General features: G+C 41.5%; 1 protein-coding gene across 2 annotated transcripts in view; it reads left to right on the plus strand.

Annotated features, from left to right (window-relative positions):
* Nucleotides 1–23,925, plus strand: part of DNER (delta/notch like EGF repeat containing) — a 302,825-nt gene that overhangs the window by 261,894 nt on the left and 17,006 nt on the right. The window contains exons 10-11 of one of the 2 annotated variants that reach the window (XM_014835920.3): nucleotides 10,690–10,803; nucleotides 20,021–20,152. In XM_014835920.3, coding sequence (XP_014691406.3) covers nucleotides 10,690–10,803; nucleotides 20,021–20,152 — 246 coding nt within the window. The remainder of the gene's footprint in view (nucleotides 1–10,689; nucleotides 10,804–20,020; nucleotides 20,153–23,925) is intronic. The other variant, XM_070489533.1, reaches the window with a different exon arrangement.

Here is a 23,925-nt window from a genome sequence, read left to right on the forward strand (position 1 = left end):
TGTCCTTGCTCTCTTCTCTCAAATGTGTAAAAGGCTGATGATAAAAAGTGGCATTAAATGGACTGTCAGATGTAGATCAAGGACATGGCTGTGCAGTCTGTGGGAGAGGGAACCTTGCTGCTCTGCACTGCTTGCTGGTCAAAGACAGGATGCTGTGCTTTGTGCTTCTGGAGGTGGAATCGCACGTATTGGGAAATAAGTTAATTCCCATTAAATCATTCAGTTGGTAGGAAATGTGAGTTCATTTGCGTGGATGCGTGTCAAAGGCGTTCTGCAGAAATAGCTGATGTTGACAGAGTGTTTATAATGTGTGGACCCTGTTCTAAGTCCTTACGTTTGTTAACTTGTAAAAATCCTCACAATAACCCTATGAGGTGGTAGGTAATGGTGTCCCTTGGGATCCCGCCCAGCATGGTCCCAGCGCCCTTTCATCTGCCTCTCCAATGGGCTCCATTGGTGGATGGTGTGGCTTCTTTTGTGGCCATCCGCCCTCTGATAGCAGTGTGCCAGGAGGCCCTTTTGTCAGCTGCTGCACACATTTCTCTAAGCCACAACTTTAGGCCTGGGTTTAGATTTTTGTAATACTTTTGTGGGCTCTATTTATAGCCATTTCGCTTAACCTCTTGCTCCCCCCACCGCTGACTTGATACCATCCATCTGCCTGGTGACCTTGCCTGGCAGCCGACCTTGCTTCTCTTTGGACGCACTCACCTTTATTTAGGTCTTTTCGGTGAGGCTCGCGGCTCCCGCAGATGAACCTGATTAAGCTCTTGGATGGAAGGGCTGAAGCTGGGCCAAGCCTCTGCTTTATGTTTGGCAGATCTGATGCTTCTTTCCGAGTGGGATGCCCATTTAGAGCCAGACTTCACAAGGGCAGATGTGCTGGCTTCAGCCACGTGGATTTCAGTTCTAGGTCTAGCAGAGCATTGAGAAATAGGGAGTCATCTCCAAGCTGGAAGGAAGAATAAAGGAGCAATGAGTCAGGAGACCGAGGGAGCTCACCTCACTTGTGCCACTGGTTTCCTAACGAGCCTGGATAAATGTCTTAAACTGACTCATCTGTATTTTGTCTATATAAAGTAAGGACAGTAATGCTTACAGAGATTTCAAGATTCTTCAGTGACAGAATTAGTAGTGGTAAATGTGCTTCAAAAATGAGAAAATTCCGAGATTCTTTAGTTTATTATAAAATTTTATGAAGGAAATTTCATCTTTATAAATGACAGAATCATTAATTGAGTGTATTATGAATATGCCCTTTATGTTCCTGTCTTTGAGACATTGCTCATGTTATCATGACCAAGAAATAAAAAATACAGTTGCACATGCCTGTGTGTGATGACCCACTAGTGTCTCCACAAATTAGACTGGGATCCTGGCCTTTTTCCCCTCCTCCTTCCATTTTTCTCAAAGGTATTCCCAAATTTTTCCGCTTCTCCCAAGCTCCATATTAAGTCGTTTGCCCTTAGAATGATTGAATTCACTTCCAGCTTCATGGCATAAAAGAGAGGTTTTCATTTTTAAAAGTTTTCAAATTTATTTGATTTGCACATCCTATAGCAGTGGTTCTCAAACTTGGGCATCTGTTAGAGTCTGCTGGTGGGCTTCTCAAAACAGGTTGCTGGACCCCTCTGCTAGAGTTTCTGATTCAGTATATTGGGGTGGGGCCCAAGAATTTGAGTTTCTGGTAAGTTCTCAGGTGATGCTGATGTGCTGGCCCGTGGGCCAGCCTTTGAGAACATCCACCCCCTAAACTTACCTGCGGTCACAACGAGTAAACTTTTATTCTCTCCCATATTAGCGGATCCTGAGCTCGTTATCCTGCTCAAGGTTAATCCTTCCATGTATACTCTCAATTCCACCCCTTCTACCTTTCTGTGACCTTCCTCCATCAATTACTGACTCTCTGCTGGGGATGACTCAAGAAGGTAAATGACCCTGGAGGGTACTTCAAACGCATGTGAGCATTTGGGTTCTCAAGGAAAGGGAGATGCTTGGAGCCTTTGCATATGATGGAGTTAGGGGATAGAGTTCTGGGGAGAACTGAGGACTCAATGACCAGCTGAGCCCTAAGGCCCCCTCAGCTTATGGAGAGGAAGTACATGCTGTGAATGTGCTGCATGTGACCCCGGGAGGTAGAGGGCTCTCCTGATCTCATGGACACTGGGTGTCCTGGAAGATAATTGCATGGTGGGGCTGAGATGGTCCTTTCATTTTTATGTGGCTGGGAGAGAATGGTCTCCTGCTCATACCTGGAGAGCCCTGAGAAGCCCACACTGGGAGGCCTCTACCATGTGCCTTAGTAGACAGAGCCCAGTTGGAGAAGAATCTCCAATGTCATCTGTCTCTGCCTGACATTGCCAACCTCTAGCCTGGCCAGTACAGGGAGCCTATACCAGCAACTCAAAAAGGGGAAAAAAATCTAGGAAATAAAAATAAAATTGCGGCAACAGCCAATGACTCCAAACACTCAAGAGAGGAAGTGAAAAAAGTAATGTATACTACTCACAATTGAATTTAGATCTGGAAAAGCAAAAGGAGGAACTATTTCATAATAGAAGTAAAAATATGAGAAAATAGAAACTGTGAGTGAAAACAGAGGCAAAATGTGGAAAAGATCCAAGAGATGTTTCCGTCTGAGTGATGGATGCTTGAGAAGAAGGAACACATGGAAATAAAACCAGAATCAACTAATTGCCAAAGGGAGGAGTCTATGAGTTGAAGAAAGTTGAAGTTTTCAAACAGAATGGGCTTATAGAATGCTAGAGGATTAATGATGGAGATGGTACACAATTTGAGATTTCCTGGTAGAATTTCCAAATCTAAGGATAAAGAAATTTTTTTTTTTTACAAGATTCTACACAGGGAGTACAGGTTATGTACAAAAGAAAGAGAATCAAACCAGTGTTGAGGTGCTTCTCTCTATAACGAAACTAAGCAATAGTGGAACAGTGTTTCAGACTTTTCGATGAAAAGGACTGGCAATTAAAGGATCACTTATATTTGAGGGCAAAAGAAAGGCATTTTATACATTTAAGGATGCAGAAAATATAATACCATGTACCCTCTCTAAGAAAATTATCTTTAAAAATATGAGTATGAAATTGGAACTAAATCAGGACAAAGCTAGTCAGATAGAGGAAGAAAGAGAACAAGAGGAAGAGGGTTATCTTTAAATGCGGGAATAAACTTACATAGATGATATTAATGTGTTCATGAATGGTAATTTAATGGTGAAGAACAGTCTCTCGAAAAAGATAGACATATCTTCTGTATTAATTATTATTGTTGCATATTGAATTACTACAAGGTGGTGGCTTAAAACGCCACCCTTTTATGATCTAACAGTTTCATAGGTCCAGGCGTGGCTTACTGGAATGTCTGTTCAGGGTCTCACCAAGCTGGAATCAAGGTGTTGGCTGGGCTGACCTCTCATCTGGGGCTTGAATAGGAAAAGATCAGCTTCTAAGTCCTTTCAGGTTGTTGGCAGAATTCACATCCTTGTGGCTGTAGAATTCATGACAGTTTGCTTCTTAAAAGCTGGCAATGATGAGAGCAACCCTCTCCTCTTTCAAGTCTCTAACTTCAGGAGAGGCCCCAACCTTGTTAAGGGTCTCACCTGTGTAGGTCAGGCACACCCAATATTAACTCAAAGTCAACTGATTAGGGACCTTAACTGCATCTTCCAAATCTCTCAACTTTTGCGATACGCTGTTAGTTAGAAGCTCACACTCAAGGGGGGTGGATTACACAAGGGTATGATTCATTGAGGGTCACCGTAGGGTGTGTCCGTCATACCTGTTCTTAAGGAAAAATTTAAATGACCACACTAAAGTTTCATATTATTTTAACCAATAGTTTAATCATGGGTTGTAGGGAGGGGGAGTGGGAAGAATTAGAAGGCGTACAAGTGTGTTAAAGATCTTACCCCAACGGGCAGGTTAAGGTGCTTATTTAATTTTGGTGTATTTATGGAGACATTTGGGTTTAGGTTTAAATAAGACTGCAGAAAACAGGAAGGTAAACTCTAGCAAAGTAGCAATAAGTGGTAGAACTTCCAAACTAAGATTGATGAGGAGGTGGTGGTAGGGTGGGGAGTGGTGGGGAGAGGGTAGGAGGAATTAAAAGAGAGGCGGAAGGGGGCTAAATCATGTTCTCCAATCCAGAGGAAGAGTGAGTGAGGGGAGGAGAAAGGTCACAAGATCCTGTGTCTTTCTCTCCTTGGGAGATGGACATGCTCTCCCTTTGTGGAAGCATTTTTCCCAACATTTAGTTGCATATAGGATGCCTGTATAAATTCAGGAAACTATCAGATGTGGGGCATTGATTTCTAATTAGTGCTTACCTCTGGAGTTAGAACTTGGATAAGTGATATGTTGTGGGGAGAGTTGGAATTTTAACTCCTTACTTTATATACTTTTTTTTTTTTTGGTGAGGAAGAGTCACCCTGAGCTAACATCCATTACCAATCTTCCTCTTTTTTTCGCTTGAGGAAGATTAGCCCTGAGCTAACATGCATGCTAGTTTTCCTCTGTTTTGTATGTGGGATGCCTCCACAACATGGCTGATGGGTGGACTAGGTCCAAGCCAGGGATCTGAACCCATGAACCTGGGCCGCCGAAGCAGAGTGTGTGGAATTTTAACCACTCAGCCACGCGGCTGGCCCCAGCATACGTATTTTTTAAGTGGTGATTTTTACTGTTTTATGTTTCAAAAGACAAATAAGAGGGCCAGCCCTGTGGTGTAGTGGTGAAGTTTGGTGCGCTCTGCCCAGGTTGGCTGGTTTGGGTCCCAGTCATGGATCTACACCACTCATCAGCTGTGCCATAGTGGCATCCCACATACAAAATAGAGGAAGACTGGCACAGATGTTAGCTCAGGGCTAATCTTCTTCAGCAAAAAATGAATGAATGAATGAATGAATGAATATAACTTCCTGAAAAGAAAGAGTGCAATAGGAAGTCAGGCAATTATAGCTAAGAATGTTTTGAAAAATGAAAGTAATGAGACGGAAATTCTGCCAGATGTTAAAACCCATTATAACGCTACAATTATTTTTAGATTCACGTGTTATGGGTGCAAGAATGGACAGCTCACCCAAACTGAATAATGGCCCAGAAACCATTGTCTGTAATAGTGCATGACTCTTAAAGAGGAACTGCTAGGAATGGGAAGGGAATTCTTTTTTAATGAATGGTGCTAGAAAAAATGGGCTGCTAAACAGAAAAAAGAAATGCTCTTACTCACAGTTGTAAATAAATTCCATGTGAATTGATAAAAAGCCACTCTTCTTTGGCTTCACCTCCTCCTCTACTTACTTCCTCCTTTCCTCCTTTTTCTTTTACAACCAAGTTGCCTTACAGTTGGTATAGACAACACCTCTATTTCCTTAATTTTTATTCTTTTCTTAACTTCTTCAGTTTGGGTCTTGTCCACACCTGCTAAAATGGATTTAGTGGTGACCTAACTGAAGACTTTTCAGTGAAATCCCCGAAGCCTTCTCCTTCAGCTTCCATTTCCGGGTTCTTGACTCTCTGCTCCACTCATCACTGGGTCCCTCTTGAAACTTGCCCTGCTATAGCTTCTGCAGCTCCATTCCTGCGCTCTGACTCTTCCCTCTGGCCCTCACTGAATCCGTGTCTTCTGGACACCATGGTTGTGGTTGGTCCCCAGAGTTTCCTTCTTGGCTCCTTTTTCTCTCCTCCTCTTTGCCTTTGTCCAATCCTGTGACTACATCCATTGTCTGAGATGTGGTTTCTCCCTCCTTGAACCCTCCCAGCATTTTCTCTGTGTTTGCTATGATGATTATGGTCAGCCTCGTAGTCAATTCCTTCTGGCTTTGGACTTTCCTCTCCTTTACACTAAATCATAATCTCCTGAAAGGCAGTAACTCTATAGCCTCTTTTTTTTTTTTTTAAATTCTCAGCATCTCTTGATACAGTGGCTTGCAAAAGAAAATACTCGATAGCTATCTTGAATTGAAACTGCTTCTTAACACACTAATTAAGTAAAGGAAACCAACTTGAACATTTTCTTAGTAAGTTTCCACTGTGAATCATGAAATTGTTTGAAGCAAAAATGCATAGAAAGTCTCAGAGTAACCTTCCTTCAGATGTACTGAAATGCTGGTCCTTCCTTCCAGACTGGTTCAGAGCTAGCTCATGACGGGACTTTTAAGACTCTGGTTAGTGTTCATACCCTCGTATTGTCGAAAAGTCAAGTTATTGCCCCATATTGTGTTGATTTTTATTTCTAGCAGAACAAACTAAATGATCAACAGTACACTCATTTGGAATTTTTGGTAACAAACATTAGAAAGAAAATACTTCAATTTTTGATTATGAAAACAACCTAGCAACAATGGTAAAAATTTAGGAAAAAGAGAAAGTTCTAGATAGCTCATAGCTATACAACAGAATACAGGAGCAATGATCATCTGTGTTGTTTCCATCCTTTTTTTAGTGTTTAATGTTTAATATCCATGTTTTTAGAATTATAATCAAGTATACCTACAATTTTGTTTTGTTCTGCTCGTACTTAACATTATATCACATTTGATTTAGAAATTGCTAGGACATCTTCCTAGTTCTATTTTAAATGACTATGTAATGTTCCCATGGTAGAGTATTTATCCATTCCCTTGTTGCATCTAATGTGAGGCTATGATGAGTAATTCTAGAATGAACATCTTTCTTCACGTGATTTTCATACTTTCTGGATTTTTTTGGTGGGGATAGGGTCTCAGAAATGAGGTCACTGGGTTATGAGTTTGATCACGTTATACCTAATTGTTTATTTTTAAAGTCTACAGAAATTTATAGTTGAAAAGATGAGAATTCTTTCTTTGTTGGCTAGAATTATTTCCTCTTTGTAACCAGTGAACAAGAATTTCTGTATATTTTGTGCACCCAGCCCTTCTTAATTAGTGGGATAGATACAAAAATGGAGAAGTCAGAGTTTCTTTCTTTTTCAGGCTATTATTTAACTAGAAAAGCAGACTGAGACTGGGATCCATGAGGAATAATGAGGCTAAGGTCAAGATGTCAGTTGTAATTTCTGAAATAGTTTAGGAAAGGTTGAGTTCTGTGGGAGTTGAAATACTGGAAAAATTTTCGTGGAGGAAATGTTTGAATAAAATAAGATGATGTCTTAAGGCAGATATTAAGTTCAAAGAACACTTCAAGTTAGTTTTCTTTACCTGGTTTAATTTTCCTGGAGATAAAATAATGATTTTCAGTTTTCAAAATATTAATTATGACTAAATCATGATGACAACAAAGATTTATAATTGGCGCACTACTCTTTGAATTTTTGCTGGTTTTAATTCTAAAATTAACTTCTATAAAGAGCCCTGTTGAAATAGAGATCTTTTCAGAAACATTGCCTCTCTATCCCTTAATACAAAAAGTATGAATTTTTATTAGCTTTGACTGAATTACAGTTTATTTTTGCCGGAGACTAAACATAAGTTTCGTCATAGTGCGTGCTGCGTCCCTTGCCAACGGTGATGCGTGTGTCATTCCACAGACTCAGTCTGAAGTGTGAACCTGGTTTCCGCTGACAAAATAGGGTGTTTTTGAGGCAGATTTGGAATGGCTTCCCACTCTGGCAGTCCTACCTGTGTGTCAGCCAAAGTACACTGACCATCGCCCCTCCTGAAAGGACAGGATTCTGGTGGTCTGTCCAGAATTTCTTCCACTATTAAGATATGGCCTCTGCTCTAAAAGACCTCAGAGATTAGTGGGGAGTTCAGACAGGAGAACAGCTAAATTCTGATGTGACACAGTAACCTCTGTCACAGCGTGAATCTCAGCATGCTCTCGATGACAGTGGCAGAAGAATGGAGTCCAGTCTTGGGAGAGTCAGGTTCAGGTTTCCAGAGAAAGAGTGTTTGAGTTGGGCTTTGACAGATAGAATGTGCTAGGTGAAGACCAGCTTGCAGGAGAGGGTGACGGGGGGGGTGCTTTTGTCGGAGGAAACAGGATGCCCAACCCTCAGTGTTGTGCAAGGGCCTAGGACCCCTGGAGAGTGGCGAGGAGTGCAGGAAGATGGGGCCCAGGGGGCCTGAGGAGGAGGGCTCGAGTGAGGGCGCCTTTGGCCCGTCAGTGGTGTTCATGACCGTCTGTGCTCTGTTGTTAAGGTTTCCAGCTCATAGTTGTTCAGCTCTAATGGACAAGCTGAGCAATATGACAAATATTTTTTATATAGGGATTAGCAGGGCTTGGAGTATAGAAATATGAGTAACCAAAGTGCTCACTGGGGACTTTTAAGACCATCTTGCCTCATAGTCATCGTGTTTCTGTGAAGATTAGCTCGTATCTGATCTTGCTGCCAGAAAACCCTTGGTGGATCTCAAGCGGCCGAATATCTTATCTTTTGAAAAAGAGAAGGAACAAGGGATAAAATTATTGCCAAAAAACCCACCCAAAAGGTTGAAATTGCTTATTATCTTGGGTGTTTTCATCAAATCTATCTTATTGAAGGCTTTTAAGGTCAAGATGTTTAAATACTTAGCCTAGACTTAACTTTTCAGCCTTATTTGAAAAATGTGGTAATTTGTGTGTTAATGTATTAGTTATATTAATATCATACAGGCTACACTGGCTAATGTGTTACTAGAAACACGGTAAAGATCATTCTTGATTGTTCTTACTTTAGATCTAATGGAAACCTTTTTTATTTCAGACATCTCTGAACCTTGGGTATGGCTCTATTTCCCATTACAACTGAAAGCCTTCTTTGTCACCTGTTTCTCATTGATGAGCCCCATGGGAACTTGTAAATATGTGAATCCTTGTTTTTTGATAAACACTTTGAAGAAGAAAAGGTTCTTTTGCATTTTATTCTTTCAATTGAGCCCATGCTGTTTGGGAATCAGTGGGAAAACAGAGATTTCTGGGCGAAGAAGCCATCACACTCAAGTGAAGAAGAGTTACCAATTTTATGCTAATCTTTAAAGGAGTTTGAGCTTTTATATTATCATGAATAGAGGGTTGGTTAAGGATGGTGAAAGTCAGGGAGGCTGATTCAAGTCACTGAGACAGGAAGGGAGCTAGGACATGGCTTCAAGGGGCCCTGTCCCACCAGCATGACACCGTGGGATCAGGGTCATGGTTGCAGGGAAAAAAGTAAGACAGAAATCTGAAAGGCACTTCAGAAAAATATCTGTCCGAATATGATTCTCGGGTTGGCTCTGAGGGCCAAAAGGTAAAAAGGAATGGAAAGCTATCCGTGCTAAAATACTTTACCAGACTCAACTAAGTCATTAGTGTGACTACAGATAGGCAATTCTGTTTCTATTTCCTCTTACAGGTTTTTCCTCCTTCTTGAGCCCTACTTCTTAAGGCATTGAAAAAGAAAGGAGAGAAAAAATCCCAGCACGAATAATTTCAGTGACTAAATGATGAGTCATTGGGTGTGGCACTCCTTTGCCCAATATAGCTAAGTAGTAAGTGGAGAGCACATTAAGTAAATCCCATTTGGCTACAACTTGCTTTATGCTTGTTTTTCGCGAGGCTGTCGGGAAGGACAAGCATATCATTATACACATTCTTATACAGAATATACTGCAATCTATCTTCTTCTCCAAACGGTGGGGGGTGAGAGAGGGATTAATCCATTCAACCATCTTGGCATTCCAGTGGAGCAACAGCAGAAATCCTACCTTTGGCATAGCGTTGTATGTTTTAAAGTTTTTAATAGAATTATAAAATAATATGTACTCGTAAAAAAATTCCAACGATATAGAAATATATCATGTGTAAGTCAAAGTAATCCATTCTCCTCGGTCCCACTTCAGGCATTTAGATTCATACGTGCACACATAAACTTCTTTTTTCTACTGATGGGAAACTGACTGCTTTTGCTATGAAGATTCTTCTAATGCTTCTTTTTTGTTAAACGGGTGCTCAGTTACACAGAATTGTGTGTATTTCCATGGCCAGTCTGAGCTCCCTCTCAGGAAACTACTTAGCGAGCACAGACTCAGATTCAGAAAGCCTGCGCTTTCAGATCTCAGCTCCCTCCACTACCAGCCTTGTGACCTTGCATTCTTTCCTCATCCATAAAATGGGGGAAGAAGAGTATTTGTCTCATGGGGTTGTTGTGAGGGTCAAGTTAGACATAAAGCACAGTGTGAGGGGCTGGAATATAGTCGTGTACAACACATGTTAACTTTAGTACACGGTGAACAGATTTGGTTTTTAAGAATAAAGTCTAAGTACCAAGCGGCTCGCTCTCTCTCCCCTACCCCCACCAGTTCTCTGAAGTAGAACTGGGGCTCATTTAAATATCTGACTCTAAATCTTCACCTTCAGGCAGCTGCTTATCCATTATATGGACATTTTATGAAGGCCGCCTGGCGATTTTCTGTTTCCTTTGGAGACTTAGAAAGCATTTGTCACTGATAAATTTTATTTTTCAAGGTCTTAACTTTCTGTTCTCCAGGCTTTGGGACATGTGGTCAGAGAAAGTACAGATAAAAGACTTTATAGTGGGACCTATGAGTAGGGATTAAATTTGTTGTTTTCTCATAAGGCGGGTCTTTACAACAACCTAAAGTCAAGCACACACACAGGCACATACACACACCACCTCCAGGATCTGCTTCTACACTGTTCCAGCCTGTCCCCAGCCATGCGAGCTGGAGCGTCCTTAATGAGTCACCCCTCTGTGTCTGTTTCCTGGCAGGAATCCACTGTGAATCGTACAAGGACCCCTGCGCTAACGTCAGCTGTCTGAATGGAGGCACTTGTGACAGCGAAGGCCTCAATGGCACATGTGTCTGCGCTCCAGGGTTTACAGGCAAGTGATCTGGAAACTGTGTTTTCATATTTACCACAAAATCCCTGAGATTGCAACTGTTAAAAATAAGCCTAGAAACCTCTAGGCATACATTATTGCAAAATATGAAAACCGCTGCAAAACATAAGCAGGCATTGCTCAGATGAAGATCTATTGTAAAACAATTGTTTGTCGTTAAGTGGGACTCTTCTGAAATCACTCTTTGCACATAGACTTGCTGAGACCGCCTCTCTATACAATTCCAGAGCTGTAGCTTTGAAACATGAGACATGAGCCATTACACTAACCTGAAAAGTTTCGGTGTTAATGGAAGTGAGAGGGGGAGAGGGAAGATCAGTCATGTCTTCTGCAGAAATTGCATCCAGCCACAACGTTTATTTTTACTGAAAGATATAACAGTGACCGGATTTTGAAAAATGAAGAGAGGTGGTGGTGATGGGAAGTTAGGAGGAAATACTGCAGGTTCAGGGTTGATTATTAATGAAGGTAGACATGACAGGTGTAGGGAGGGAGAGTGGAATGAGGAGAGACAACTGCCCAAGGCCAGAGCAGGCAGGCAGGACAGAGCTGGGTTCAAGAGGAGCCTTGGTGGCCATTGAGGTCTGAATGGGAAGCGTCGCTTCTAGACTAGGGGATCCAGCTTAACCGGGGCTCCTTCTAAGTCAACCCCATGGGCTTCAGGGAGTTTGTGAATCTCCAAAAACAGATGTGAAATGTTACTAAGGGGAGCCTCTAAAATCTTCATCAGATTCTCAGAAGGAACTGTGAACCACTGGGGTAGAAAAGATTCCATCCTTTGCTTTTCCAACAGAACCCAGGAGTCCTGAAATGGAGAGTGTAGGACAACGTTTTCAGAGCTTTGCTCAACCAACAGAATCATTGGGGTCACTCTGGTTTGCAAGTTGGGAACAGTTGACATTTAAGGTGCCCATAGAAGAAAGTGGGGGTTTAAGTTGCAGGAGAACATGTTATCATTGGCTGGAGAGCACCTTATGGGCTCCCTCTCCCCGACTAAGCCACTATGGCCACCTCCCAAGCCCTGGAGAGTCTCACAGAGCCTGGGCCACCCGTCCATCCCAGGGGAGCCCCATGTGTGCTTCTAGGGAAGACGCCAATAGTCAAGATGTGGGAGAAGCAACTTCTGATCTTCTTTCTATTTATGTGTGTCACATCCTGTGTTTTCCTTTTGGGTTTTCCCGGGACTGGGAAGTGGGCTCACTCCAGAAAATGATTCGCAGATGGTTTTGTTTTGCTGACTGGTTTATAAACACACACAGACATTTATACTCATCAATGGATGATGCAAAAATAATATTGGAAAAGCATCCTGTTTTTTTTCCCCAGACATTTTTATCCCTTGAATAATAAAAGGCTTGGAAGAAAGATTAGAAAATATAGTGCTATAGGAAAAAAAAACACCACTTAAAATTGCACCACTAGGAGACAACCATTGTGAGCACTTTGATACGTATATCCAGGGGTTTTCCTGAGGGTCTGTGTGCTCGTGATAACTAGTATATGCTGTAAATGCAGAAATTTGAACATAAAAGGAATCATATTGCTCATAGTATATTGTAATCTACTTCTCACTTAAAAATATATCATAAAAATGACTCCACATCAAGAAATATGCTTCTGTTTTATTATTTTTACTGGCTGCCCTGTAGTCCATTATGTGATGTCTCATGATTTTTTTTTAACCCATCCTCAATTCAGTTTTTTGAGGAGTTGAGAACTTTTCCTTATTATAAATAGCACTGCAATGGATATTCTTATATGTACATCTTTGCGTACTTTTCTGATTATTTCTTTAAGCTAAATTCCCAGGAATAGAATCCCTGGGTCCAGAAGAATACTTAGCTATTTCCATATTGCTCTCCAGGAAAAAATCTTGTACTAATATTTCACTCTACCAAGAGTGCACAGGAGCGTCTATTTCCTTGTACTCACACACATACTGAGAGTTTTCATTCTGGTGGCCAAAAATGCCATTTCAGGGTTGTTTTAATTTGTAAATCATTGGTTCTTAATGAGATTAAATACTTTGAAAATATATTTATGGACATTTGTGTTTCTTCTTGAACTCCCTATTCAGTATCCTTTGTTTCCTTTTCTACCAGACTATTCATGTTAATCTTTATTCTTGATTTGAAATAGCCCTTTTTAATAACTATAGTATGTTTTGTCTGCTATAGATTGCGAATATTTTTCCAGTCTCATTTACCTTTTAAATACATATAGTGTTTTGTTTTGTTTTCTATATATCATATTTTAATTTTATGTAATTAAACCTTAATATTTCCTTTTGGTTTCTTGTTGTTTCCTACTAGAAAGATCCTGTAGTTCAAGATTTCATAAATATTCTTCTATATTATTCTAATCATGTATGAGTTAATTTCATGGATGCAAATCTTCAATCCATTTGAAATTTATCTTGATATGGGAGATAAAATGCAATCTTTTCTCCAGAATATTTAGCAAATCTCCAACTGCCTAGTCAGCATTCATTCTTGGATGTCTCTCGAAGACACGTCAGACTCATAGGTTTTCCTCTCCTGTCCTCCCTTATGTATTTGCTAGCTCTTTAAATGGTATTTACTGCCTCAAGTTGCTCTGGTCAGAAACTGGGGAGTGATTTTGGTACCCTCCTCTCCTTTCCCCTTACCTGCATCCAGGGAGTCCTCAAAACCTCCTTGATCCTCTCACTTCTTCCCAGAGCCAGCAGCAGCCTGCTTTCACCTCCCTTCTGCACTAGCACAACCTCCCCTAACTGGTCTCCCCACACCCATTCCCCTTCACCCATAATATATTCTCCACACTGTGGGGACCCTACCAAATGAAAATCTAATCCTGTCACTCCCTACTTAAAATCACCTATTGCCACTGCATTGTCTTTAAAAAAAGATCAAAACCCTTCACTGGATCATCAAGATCCCAGCCTTTCCAGTCTTGTCCTGGGCCCCCTGTCTGCTTGATTCCTGAATACCCCATGCCAGGCTCTTCTCAATAATGTTCTTCTCTATCTCCTGCCTCCCAGTCCCCTCTGCACCCCCACCCTGCCAACCCTACACTCTAGCCTGCAGATCCACCACAGGTGTTTCTTCATGATACTCTCTCTGATCACAGGGAGCAATAGGACCCTTCCACTGAAGTAGGTTCAAACATTAACTGGCCTTTGAAAACAACAAATGTCCATTTCGGTTCAGCCTTGGTAATTTTTCAGACTGCGGAGGACCATATAATAGTTCCCAAAGTTGTTTGGAGAGTTGTACTGTTAACGCATTTTGCAGAACACTGGTCCCATGAGATGCTCCATGGAAAAAAGACCTGTGGCCAAATAGATTTGGTACCTGGTACATGCCGTGTGGAGATTCATAAAGGATGTCCACATACTAAAGGCTCTGAAAGGTCTTACAGTAAAGAATCTTATTTGCCTTTGTTTATTTTCCGAATATATTTGATCATAGAACCTTTTTTTTTCCCTTAAAAAAGAAGCTATTGTATTCTGAGAACTAGCATTCCATGGGAGAGGCTGATAAAATGTTAACGACCACTGTGCAAGGAATAACGGTGCCTCTAACTCTTTGAGTTGCTACCTTGGAACCAAATACTCTTTCAGGATAGCTGAGGTTTGGCCAGATTTACTCTTGGCCAACTATTAAGTGCTCAAAAGCTCCATAATTGACTGAGTGGAGTGAATTAGGCAAATCGTTGATATCTCATTATATTCTCAATCCAATGTCACCCTTACCTTAGGAGACCGGCTTTTTCAGTTTGTGTTTATTTTACTCTTCTCTTTCTAGGTTCTGTAGGTAGATCCTTAGATTATTGATTTGAGACTTTTCCTCATTTCTAATGTACACATTTAGTGCTATAAATTACCCCCTCAGCACTTCTTTGGCTGTGTCCCACACATTTTATGTTGTATTTTCATTTTAATTCATTTTAATGTGGTTTTTGTTTTTAGGTTTCCTTAGATTTTCTCTTTCATCTATGGGTTTTTTTTTTTTTTAAGATTTTATTTTTTCCTTTTTCTCCCCAAAGCCCCCTGGCACATAGTTGCATAATGTTCGTTGTGGGTGCCTCTAGTTGTGGTATGTGGGATGCCGCCTCAGCCTGGCTTGATGAGCAGTGCCATGTCCGCGCCCAGGACTTGAACCAACAAAACACTGGGCCGCCTGCAGCAGGGCGTGCAAACCCAACCACTCGGCCGGGGGGCCAGCACCTCTATGGATTTTTTTTAAGTGTGTTACATTGTTGGGACTTCTTTTTTCTGCACCTTTTGGCATTTCTGGGTTGCTGGCTTCTTCAGTACCTAGCCTGGAATATATGAGGCCAAAAGAAAACTCAGGGAGCTCAGCATCAAATTTTTCCTTGGGTCTGAGGTTCCAAGCCAGTCTGTCTCCTCTTGACCTCTTAGAATCTTCTCATGTTTGATTTATATATGAGGTCCAAAGTTTTCACTTGTGCTTAGTGGGAGGACGAGGAAAAATATATCTGCTCCATCTTTTTGGAAGCAGATGTCTCACTCTGGCTGTTTTAGAATTTTTTCCTTTATTATCGGCTTTTAGCAAATTGGTTGTGATGTGCCTTAATGTGGTCTTGTTGGTGTTTATCCTACTTGTGGTTTGTTGCACTTCTTGGATCTATGGTTTTATTGTTTTCATCAAATTTGGAAAATTTTTAGCCATTATTCTACCAAGTACTATTTTATGCCCCGTGCCTTGCCCCCTCTCCGTTTCCTGAGACTTTAATTATATCTGTGTTACACTACTTAAAATTGTACAACAGGTCACTGGGTCTCCGTTCAGTTTAAAAACAACTTGTTTTTCCTGAGCTTCACTTTGTCTAGCTTCTATTGCTCCATTTTCAAGTTTACTAATCTTCTATTCTGCAGCATCTAATCTACTGTTATGACCACTCAGTGTTGTTTTGTTTTTAATTTCAGATATATTTTTGACATTTAGAAGTTCCATTCAGTTCTTTCTTGTAGCTTCCATTTCTATCCTCATTTTTTTCTTGTTTTCCTTCACAGTTTGAACAAAATCCATGTTTACTCCCATCATCCGTTAGTCCTGGATTGTGTCTTTGACTGATTTTTCTTCTGGTCACATGTTCCTGCTTCTTTGTATATCCAATAATTTTTGTTTGGATGCTGGACATTGTGAGTTAAGCTGTTGAGTGGTTGGATTTATTATCTTTCTTGTAAAAGTGCTAGCCTTTTGGTGGCAGGTGGGTAAGTTACTTGCCAATGTGATCCATCCTTTCAAGGTTTGTTTTTATATTTTGGGGGGTGAGTCTACAGTAGCCTTAGCCTAAGGTTAGTTGTGCCTTACTACTAAGCTGTGACCTTTTCCTCAATGGACGCACTGGGTGATCAGTGAAATATCTGCTTTCTGACTTGTGAGAGTTTGAATACTTCTCAGTCTTCTGTGAGCTGTGGGAACTGTTCATCTTTCATCTTGGTTGCCAGACCTATGGAGTTCCAACTTACTGAAACACAAAACAAACTCAACAGATGCAGTGTAGTTCTGATGCTCTTTTTCTGAGTGGTTCTATCTTCTACGGTGGTCTGTCCTACAAAATACAGCTACCTTAGCCTCCACAAATTCCAGTTCTCCTCGGTTCAGTGAAGCCATTGTGTTCTAAATGGACTCCAGGCAGAAAGCCAGGATGATCATGGTATTCAGCTGTTTTGTTTCCTTCTCTCAGCAATCACAGTCACGCACTGCCTGTTGTCTAATGTCTTAAAAGTTTTTTTTTTTAAATATATATTTCATCCACTTGTCTAATTATTTACAGTGAGAGGGCAAGATACGTTCCAGTTACTCAATCATGGTAGAAGACGTTCCAAATACTTTTTTAGCTTTATTTCATCTGGAATGAAATGCTTGTGAAATATGAAGGAGTTATAATTAAATCAGTCAGTCCAGTGCCTATAATGTAGTAGGTATGTATTTAATACAAGGTACTATGATTATAATGAATGTCATTAATATCATTCAGTGTGGGCTCTGTTAACCCAAGGATTTACTAACAGCAGTGACTTTTGATATTTTTATCTTTTTTCATTTTAATTTATCTGAGGAATGCATACAGAATTAAACAGCACACTTGTAAATTTGCATAAATACTGCCAAAGTTGATGCCTATTATACATACCTACTATACATATTGCCTCTTAGAAAGTGGTAGATTGAAAAGCAATTGTGAAAGATTTAAAGTTCAGACTCTGATTTCCAGCCTTAGTCAAGTAGAAATTTCATTTAGTATTCTCTTTACAAATGTTATTCAAGCACAACAATGATTTAAAAGTAATTGATTTTTCTCCAACTCAAATTTTAAAAAAGTAAGCAAGTCAATGAAAAAGTCATCTGGCTCAAGCCAGTAAAAGCATAAAGATTTATTAAGTCAACTATGAGTAAAGAAAGATGACATAATAAACTAAGAACTCTTCTACTAAAATAAACTACAATATATATTGCTTGGAGGTAGAATGGTGGGGTGTTGAAATGCCTATAAAAACATAATACTCTTGAGTATGGGGAAACATAGATGAAACCAAACTTGCTCTCCATAATTCATAATAAGTCTTCAAATACTTTGTGTAAGACTGATGGTAGAAAGCATGATTACCATAAGGCAGAGAAGAGCAGTCATCTTTGGAGTCTACTGGTTAAAATTTTTCTTTGAGTGGCTCCATCAGAATCACCCTGTATTCCTACCACCAGCATGTGACACAGTGAAGGCTTCAAACTGCAAGCCAGTTGGGGGGATAACTGATTCAACCAGCAATGTAGGAGTGTTAGTCTGTAAAACAGGCCATTAGAGTCCATCTAAAAGAATCTGAGAACTGGGCGTCACTCCAGGGTTCTGCCAGAGCACATGTGGAAATAGCTACCAGCTCTTTGAACCCCTGACTGGCATGAAGTTTGTATCTTTAACTAATGTCATATAATCCCCAGTATAGCTCTCAGAACATTGCGGTGAGGAAAGCCAGACTGGGATAGTTTTGGGATTTTCTCTGGGCCATAGTCCTTTGGATCCTGGGTCCTAGATATTTGATAAATGTCAACAGAAAGAGTTCATCCTATTTTCTTCTGCTGTTCTCTGTTCCTACCAAAGCCTTCCAATCTAGTTGGTCCCAAGAACAGACAATTCTAGGGATCTGGTACTTCTCCCAACTATGTTAGAACTCCAAGAACCAAAACATGCATCAGGAGTGCTCTGGACCCTGAATTTGACATTTACCTCCCTAGGGAATTTCTGGACCACAGCAGGACTGGATGAACTGGACTGACAACTCTGGGACAGCCCAGAATTTAGAGGATTAGAAGAGTTTGACGTTGACATTGGACTTCTGGAGCAGAATGGGGCTTTGGAGGGTTGCTGGACTGTAGAAGTGTAACCATTTCTGTAGCTATTGCTACAAAGTCAACAAGGCATCTTATTTCAGAATTCACAGTATTCAGATTGCCAGCTAAAGAAAGCTATTGTTTAGTCAATATCTCCGTTAAGCTTGTCTTCCTAAATGGTTGGAAAGTAGTGCTGATGTATGTATTTGTCAAGGCCTTTGATTTTTTCCTTTTAACGTTTCTTGGCACATTCTTGTTTATATGTCTTTTCAACCATGAAATGCTGTTTGTAATAGTTTAGTCATACCCTTTTCCACTCAGAGAGATGCCTCATTAATAGAAAGATAACCTTTGAAATAGGTGAGTAAGAGGCAATCAATTTCGTGTCTTTCCTATTGACGTAAATGACTGTATTTATTGCAGTAAACAAATTCACTTCGACACTACAGAATTATGATCAACCTAGTAGCACCTAGAGGTAGCAAATGTTTCGTTTGACAGATTTTAATTTAAAAATAAAATAGTCAGATGCCAGGTACACAAAGAATGTGACGTGAAACAGACGTGAAATGTTTTAGTGTGAGATTCCCCCTCTGAAGTGGTCTGTGAATGACATATGGTGGTTTAATAAAGACAATGCAAACTAATAGCTGATAGAAAAGCACTTTACTGCTAGTTAAGTAAGCCTGGAAGTAGGGTACACTGAAGTATTGCCTTTTGAAAACAGACAAAATATTTGATTGCTCCCTTGCTTTTGTCTATGACTCTAGCAGTGCTAACAGCTTTTTTAGATCACTTTTTACATTTAACTAAGCAAATGGAGGCATATTTTTAAAATTTCTTTTTCTCATTTTCAGCCCTTGCAGAGAGATTCCCTCAATTTGAAGTCTCCTCTTCCATTTAGCTTTGAAGAAATGCTTTGAAGCTTAAGAAGCCTACCCGTTTTGTATTGATTCATAGTATGGCTTTAAAATCACACGAAGATGGCTTTGTTCATGTAACTTTCAATAACAAGCCATTTCCTGGAAGTTGATGTTTGGACCACAGTGACATCAGGCCATGTCCTGCTTTGTCTGTTCAAACTCGGCTCTCTCAAGGGGGCAAGGATGTCTCAAATGTTGGGTCAAGGCAGGGTCAGGAGCTCCAGGTCACCTTTTTTATTATGGGAGAAGGACGGACTCGAGTGAATGTCAGCTTCCGTGGGGTCACCCAGGGGAGATTATGTCATATTTAGGTTAACCCCAGACTTCACAACCGTCTCTCCTTAGGTGGGCCTGATGCTCTTCCTGAGCATTTCAGTCCCTCCCAGAAACATATCCAGGGATTTGGAAAACGGAATAAATTTTCCCACTTGACTCAGGCTAGGCACACAGCTGTGCCCTAGAACTCTACAGAAAATAGTCAGATGTCCAGACTCACACGTTCAGACACTTGGCTACAAAACATCATAAACTGGTGAGTTTTCAGCTTTCTGGAGTTTCAGAAAAATAAATAAGAAGATTAAGCTGATTAAATCCAAAATAAAATCGATGTCTTTAATAAAATCAGGCACTCAAGTTTGCTTTTCCAATAAACCTTGAAAGGTTTATTCAGACACGGGAATCGGCTTCAGTTAACTTGTTCAATAGCCTAAAGCGGGTCTTTTTTTTACCAGTACCATTTCTTTTCTTTTAAAATTTTCCTTCAGTAAAAGATCTTTGTCTGGAATTTTGGGAGAGTTCTGCACTTTATACAAACAACAAATGGGGCTCAGTTGCTAGAGATCATGACCCCATCTTCAGCTCTTTGCTTTGCCAGAGAAGTGATGCGTGACAGAACCTCTGGTGCAGCTGTGTCTCTGCTGCTTTTCTGTATCTCCCTAGGTGAAGAGTGCGACATTGACATCAATGAATGTGACAGTAACCCCTGCCATCATGCCGGCACCTGCCTGGACCAGCCCAATGGTTATACCTGCCATTGCCCACACGGCTGGGTGGGAGCAAACTGTGAAATCCGTAAGTATTTCTGCAGCTCAGCTGTTGTTATTTGACATCACATTTTCGTTCAACAAGAAGAGGATGCTGACTGTGCCCAGCCAGCCCCACGTCACTCTCAGATGAGGTGGTCAGGCCCAGAGGGATGATCTGAGTCACCAATGCCCCCCGAGTCTCAGCTGAGTACTTTCGCTCACTGCGTTATGCCGCTCCCACTCCTTCCTGAGTCGGAATCCAGCCTCTCCATCGGGATGAGAATTTGCCAATGTCATCCAGAGTTCACTGCCGCTAAGACAGCCAAAAATGTGCTTAACAGAGAAGCATTAGAATCGTATCAAAAAATAGAGCCTTTGTGCTGAAAACTTAAAAAAACACACAGAATGTGAACTCACTTTGCACTTATGTCTTCAAGTGTCTTCAAACATATTAGGTTCCATCAACTGCCTGGAGAAACGTCCAGTGACGATGGGCATAAAAGAAAATCTGAAAAGCATTCTGAGCTGCTTACAGCTAAGTGTTCTCTAAAGATGAGCTAACAGAAGTTTGAAAATGTCACAATCAAGACTTTATACATCAAAATAATATGTTTACTAGGATTGAGGTGAAGATGAGGACTGATGTGGAATTGGGTTTTCCGTTGTTTTGTAAACTGTTAAAAACTCAGCTTTGAAAGGTTTCTTCTCATTTGAATTAGTCAAGGCGGTGGGGCATCTTTCATAAACGCTCCCTCCTGGCCTCTCTCACTCCCTTCTCTACTCTTGATCAGGAAAAGACAGCTTATCTGCTGTGAGTTTGGAAGGGAGCAAATACATATACATAGCCCTGTGTCTCCCTGTCTTCTTCCTGGGCTGGCCTGTCTGCTGCCTCTACTCCTCCATGCTGTGCATGTTTCAAGAGCAGGCCCCTCCCTGGTGGCCCTGCACTGTCCCTGGCTGCACAGGCTTGTCTAATTCTTCGTGTGTGTCTGAGGTGGGGGGTGGCAGTATTGGAAAGCCTTCTTGTCCACAAATATGGCCCACCTTCTCCAGCATCAACATGACCTGTACCAAAGGTGCTATTTGGGCTCTTATATGCTGACTCTTTGTCTTTGCTCTTGGCTCAGAGATTGAGAGGGGAAGAAGGGAATTATGTTAGGCCTCCTCTCAACCTTCCCAAATGCTCTTAAACAGAATGGTCTTAGGACCAACGGTCCTTGCTGGAGATGAGTGAGACATACTCTCTTGCTGAAGAAAGAGACAGAAAGGATTCCGATAGGACAAATGCTAAGGGCTGTGATTTGGTGTAGGATGTCAAGTCCAGAATGGTGGGATCTGGTGGTGAAAGGGACCCCAGACCTGGGTGAGCAGGACCTCAGTTCTTGTGCTGGCCGTTGCACGCGTTGTGTGGCTGCATTTAGTTGTGCTGAGCCTCAATTTACTTATCCATAAAATGGGAGCAGTTTTCGTTCTAAAGCTTGGTAATTCTGTGAAATGATAATTTTGTGCTTTGGGGCAGAGTAATACCTACTAATAACTTTCAAATCTTAATTGTGATGATAAATATATAGGAGAGTGTGGATAAGAACTCAGGAACACATAGGATGCCCTCAAGAAGTTTGGAAGTAGAATCCTATAATTATAAAAAATCTAAAATTTTACTTCCTTCTGGTGATGATAGTATAGGCAAGAGATATACAGGATGAAATAATAACAAAGATAAAAATTGGCTTCAAATTCTGGCTCCGTCCTATTCCAGCTGTGTGACCTGGAGTAACAAATTTACCTCTCAGAGCCTTGTCTTTTTCACTTGTAAAATGGCAATAGGAAGGTTGCTGTCAGAATAAGGGAGGCAAATATGTGCAGTTTTCTGCTATGCAGTAGGTGCTAAATAAATGCTAGTTGCCCTTTCTCTTTCTTCCTATGCTACCGTAGCTCTTATACTATGTGCTACTCCTGGGGAGGACTGACCACGGGCAGTTATCTTTTTAGACAATGCGTGCCCAGGGCATGGTAGCAGTGTGGCCCACCACACATCCTAGTCCACACTTGGGCTCTCTGTTTGCCCAGAAAAGCACTTTCCATTTAATGAGCTCATTTGCACCTTTCCATTAGGCCAAAGGCATTAAAATAAATGTCATCACAGATTAGGCTCTGCCAGGCTCAGTGTTGGATGTTTCTATTTTTCACCTGAATGTAAGAATGGAGAATGTGCATATGACGTTTGCGATGACAAGTAGCTAGAGCCAGTGGCCAGCATCTAGACAACTGGGTCTGAATCAAATGGAGTGGATCCAAAGACCAGAAGTGGAAGCAGAGTCTGGCCTGTCAGTGGGCAGGGAAGATATAAGAGGCCTCCAGTCCTGTGTGAACTATGGAACCCATGGCCTGTGAGGTCTCTTTCTAACCCTGAACATCTGTGCTCTTCTGCAGTGGGCAGAGACCAAGAGGAAGGTGCCTGCATGGTACAAGGTCCAGTCAGTAGATCTCAACGGGAGAGCTCAGATGTACACAGAAAAGAAGGAGGGCCACAGCCCATGTAGCTCCATAGCATCGGAGGGCTACGGAGTTGTCAAAGGCAGTAAAGGAGCCTCCCATTAGCCTGAGCTCTGCCTCTGGTGGCCACATTGCCTGCCTCCCTATTTTACTTACTTCTCTTCAGCCACATTGTCCTGCTTTCTCTTCCTCCAACAGGCCAAGTTCATTCCTGCCTTCAGGGCCTTTGCCTGTCCTGTTCCCTATGTCTGGAGCTCTCTCCCCTCAGATTATAACACAGCTGTCTTCTTCTCAGTGTTCAGGTCTCAGCTCAGGTGTCACTTTCTCAGATACCTTCACTGACAACCTGTATTATTTTCCTATTGTGGCTGTAACATAACACATTACCACAAATTTAATGACTTAAAACAACACCACGAATTTATCATCTTACAGTCCTGGAGGGCAGAAGTCCAAAGTGGGTCCCCCTGGGCTGAAAACAAGGGGCCCCAGGAGGCTCCAGAGGAGAACCTTCTTCCTTGCCTTCTCCAGCTTCTAAAGGCGGCCCATATTGCTTGGTGTGTTGAGAAGCCGGAGCTGGAGTATTGAATTAAGAATATCAGATTATGCGGAATGAGGAGGCACATGCCACCCATACAGGGTCAGCAGGTAGCTTGCCTAGCATCCGAGCCCCCACTTTGTGGAAGTGAAACCCATAGGGTCGTTTTGATTGAAGGCGATGTTTCATTGCACCCACACAAAGGAAATAGAGTCATGAGGTTGCCTACTTCCAGATTCCAGAAGCGAGGGGTGCCGTGAGCTGGGGGAAAGGCAGTCCTCTGTCTCAGGTCACAAGTGAGCAGGACATAGAGAGCAGGGTAGCAAGCACCTATGATTTATAAGGTGGTTGGGGCAGAGGTCACTTACTTTTCATGGGCTCAACTCTAAGTGGTTATTTTAAAAGATGTACCAGGAAAAGTAAAGCAGAAACTTAGGATGGGAATCCTAAACTCAAGTCCTTATCTAAATGTCCAGACTCTGGGTGTGAGCAGGGTGACCCTACTGTAAAATGTCTAGGCAACAACTCAGAAAAACAACAGTCGTTTTTCTCAAAAGTTGTTTCTTCGTCCCACTTGGCTCCTGGCCCCTTCCTCCATCTTTGGAGCCAGCAGTCACATCACTCTGACCTCTGCTTCCTTTCTCTCATCTCCTCCAACGCTCCTGCCTCCCCCTTTCACTTACAAGGACCCTTGTGATTACACTGGGTCCACCTGCCTAACCTAGGACAGTCTCTCCATCTCAAGATCCTCAACTTAACACCTCCACAGAGTCTCTTTTGCCATG

Source organism: Equus asinus, chromosome 19 (genome assembly GCF_041296235.1).
Source record: "Equus asinus isolate D_3611 breed Donkey chromosome 19, EquAss-T2T_v2, whole genome shotgun sequence".
In the NCBI taxonomy this organism is placed as follows: domain Eukaryota; kingdom Metazoa; phylum Chordata; class Mammalia; order Perissodactyla; family Equidae; genus Equus; species Equus asinus.